Genomic DNA, 3,118 nt, shown 5'->3' with positions numbered 1-3,118 from the left:
AGGAACATTAACGGAGTTCTATCTGAACATTAACGGAGTTCTATCGGAACATTAAAGGAGTTCTATCGGAACATTAAAGGAGTTCTATCGGAACATTAACGGAGTTCTATCGGAACATTAACGGAGTTCTATCTGAACATTAACGGAGTTCTATCGGAACATTAACGGAGTTCTATCGGAACATTAAAGGAGTTCTATCGGAACATTAACGGAGTTCTATCGGAACATTAAAGGAGTTCTATCGGAACATTAAAGGAGTTCTATCGGAACATTAACGGAGTTCTATCGGAACATTAACGGAGTTCTATCTGAACATTAACGGAGTTCTATCAGAACATTAACGGAGTTCTATCGGAACATTAAAGGAGTTCTATCGGAACATTAACGGAGTTCTATCGGAACATTAAAGGAGTTCTATCGGAACATTAACGGAGTTCTATCTGAACATTAACGGAGTTCTATAGGAACATTAAAGGAGTTCTATCGGAACATTAAAGGAGTTCTATCAGAACATTAAAGGAGTTCTATCAGAACATTAACGGAGTTCTATCAGAACATTAACGGGAGTTCTATCAGAACATTAACGGGAGTTCTATCAGAACATTAACGGAGTTCTATCAGAACATTAAAGGAGTTCTATCAGAACATTAAAGGAGTTCTATCAGAACATTAAAGGAGTTCTATCTGAACATTAAAGGAGTTCTATCTGAACATTAAAGGAGTTCTATCAGAACATTAAAGGAGTTCTATCAGAACATTAAAGGAGTTCTATCAGAACATTTAACATTATTTATTAAAGGTCCAACCCGTAAACAAAGTCTCGGACCTTCAACGTCTCGTACGCCGTCGCGATGAGCAGGAACTTCTGGTGAGCGACCTCCTGGGTTTCTCCCTCCGAGCCGGGCTCTCCCGGCCGGAACCGGTCCGGGTGGTACCGGCGGGCCAGCTGCCGGTAAGCCCGGGCGACCTCCACCTTAGAGGCCTCCCGGGAGACGCCGAGCACGTCGTAGCACACCTCCGTGCCGCAGTACAGGCCCTCCACCAGCGCTGCGGCCGCCGGCAGCGACGACACGGAGACGAGGAGCGCCGCCAGCCGCCACCAAGACCCCGCCGTCCGGGGACACCCGGCGGACCCCGCCGTCCGGGGACACCCGTCGGACCCTCCGCCGCAGCCGCAGCTCCGTTCCGTGGGCGCAGCCATGTCTGCTCGACTCGCCGCTGCTGACTGCCCAGGCTGCCCCGTCGCACAATGTTTACGTCATCGAGACGAAGGATGACGATCCAGTGAAGATCGTTTATAAAGTAAAAAGGTCGTCGATGTTCAGGCTTCGTTTATATGAAAGATTGAGTATTTGATAGCAGCTAAAAAAGACCAAGACTGTCGGAGTATATTTAATTGTATGTATTTATGCATTTCGTAATTATTTTCTGATACTTTAATCATTATTTTCATGTATTTCTTTGTATTATTTTATTTTATTATTTCCTTGTTTCCAATTTTTTTCTCGAGATATTTTGACTATATTCACCGACATCTTCTTTCAGTTCATTAGAAGAATATCCACATTAACTTGTTTTACAAAGCGTTAGATGAGCACAGTATCTGTCAGTATATTTATCAGAGGTTATTAACATAAACACTGGAAACAAGGTGAAACAGCCCGAAAGCTGAAGCAGGTTGTATATTTAACGGAATTCAATGTTATCGGTGTTTTAAAAAGAAAAGAAACTCCAACCTGTCGCTGCAGTAAAACCAGACTGCGTATAAAAAACTGGGTCAGAGTTCTGACTTCGCAGTGAACCTTCTTCCTGATATAAACAATCTTTGACTTCGGGAGAACGATGACGTGCCAAGCAGCTACTGACCCTCTGTCGCCCCCTGCTGGTTCATATCCTAATCGTTGCAGATGCCTGAATAGCAAGTTTTTCTTCGGGATTTCCGCTGAATCAGGGTTCATATCAGAATCAGGTTTCATATCTGAATCAGGTTTCATGTCTGAATCAGGGTTCATATCAGAATCAGGTTTCATATCAGAATCAGGGTTCATATCAGAATCAGGTTTCATATCTGAATCAGGGTTCATATCAGAATCAGGTTTCATATCTGAATCAGGGTTCATATCAGAATCAGGGTTCATATCTGAATCAGGGTTCATATCAGAATCAGGGTTCATATCTGAATCAGGGTTCATATCTGAATCAGGGTTCATATCAGAATCAGGTTTCATATCAGAATCAGGGTTCATATCAGAATCAGGTTTCATATCTGAATCAGGGTTCATATCAGAATCAGGTTTCATATCTGAATCAGGGTTCATATCAGAATCAGGTTTCATATCAGAATCAGGGGTCATATCAGAATCAGGGTTCATATCTGAATCAGGGTTCATATCAGAATCAGGGTTCATATCAGAATCAGGTTTCATATCAGAATCAGGGTTCATATCAGAATCAGGGTTCATGTCTGAATCAGGTTTCATATCAGAATCAGGGTTCATATCAGAATCAGGGTTCATGTCTGAATCAGGTTTCATGTCTGAATCAGGGTTCATATCTGAATCAGGGTTCATATCAGAATCAGGTTTCATATCAGAATCAGGGTTCATATCAGAATCAGGGTTCATGTCTGAATCAGGTTTCATATCAGAATCAGGTTTCATATCAGAATCAGGGTTCATGTCTGAATCAGGTTTCATGTCTGAATCAGGGTTCATATCTGAATCAGGGTTCATATCAGAATCAGGTTTCATATCAGAATCAGGGTTCATGTCTGAATCAGGTTTCATGTCTGAATCAGGGTTCATATCAGAATCAGGTTTCATATCAGAATCAGGTTTCATATCAGAATCAGGGTTCATATCAGAATCAGGGTTCATATCTGAATCAGGGTTCATATCAGAATCAGGGTTCATATCAGAATCAGGTTTCATATCAGAATCAGGGTTCATATCAGAATCAGGGTTCATATCTGAATCAGGGTTCATATCAGAATCAGGTTTCATATCAGAATCAGGGTTCATATCAGAATCAGGTTTCATATCTGAATCAGGGTTCATATCAGAATCAGGTTTCATATCTGAATCAGGGTTCATATCAGAATCAGGTTTCATATCAGAAT

General features: G+C 41.7%; 1 protein-coding gene across 1 annotated transcript in view; it reads right to left on the bottom strand.

Moving 5' to 3' along the window:
* The window catches only part of dnajc25 (DnaJ (Hsp40) homolog, subfamily C, member 25), a 7,827-nt gene extending 6,589 nt beyond the window's left edge, over positions 1–1,238 (bottom strand). Inside the window, exon 1 of the mRNA XM_069687701.1 lies at positions 827–1,238. Within this exon, the coding sequence (XP_069543802.1) occupies positions 827–1,201 (375 nt within the window). The 5' untranslated portion in view covers positions 1,202–1,238. The remainder of the gene's footprint in view (positions 1–826) is intronic.
* Between the last annotated feature and the right edge of the window lie 1,880 nt (positions 1,239–3,118).

The sequence above is a fragment of the Brachyistius frenatus genome, unplaced genomic scaffold (assembly GCF_029030835.1).
Source record: "Brachyistius frenatus isolate BFR_SWC_R1_liver_20210118 unplaced genomic scaffold, ASM2903083v1 Contig_482, whole genome shotgun sequence".
In the NCBI taxonomy this organism is placed as follows: domain Eukaryota; kingdom Metazoa; phylum Chordata; class Actinopteri; family Embiotocidae; genus Brachyistius; species Brachyistius frenatus.
Note: the sequence above shows the minus strand (reverse complement) of the source record. Positions and strands in the feature narration are given on the sequence as shown.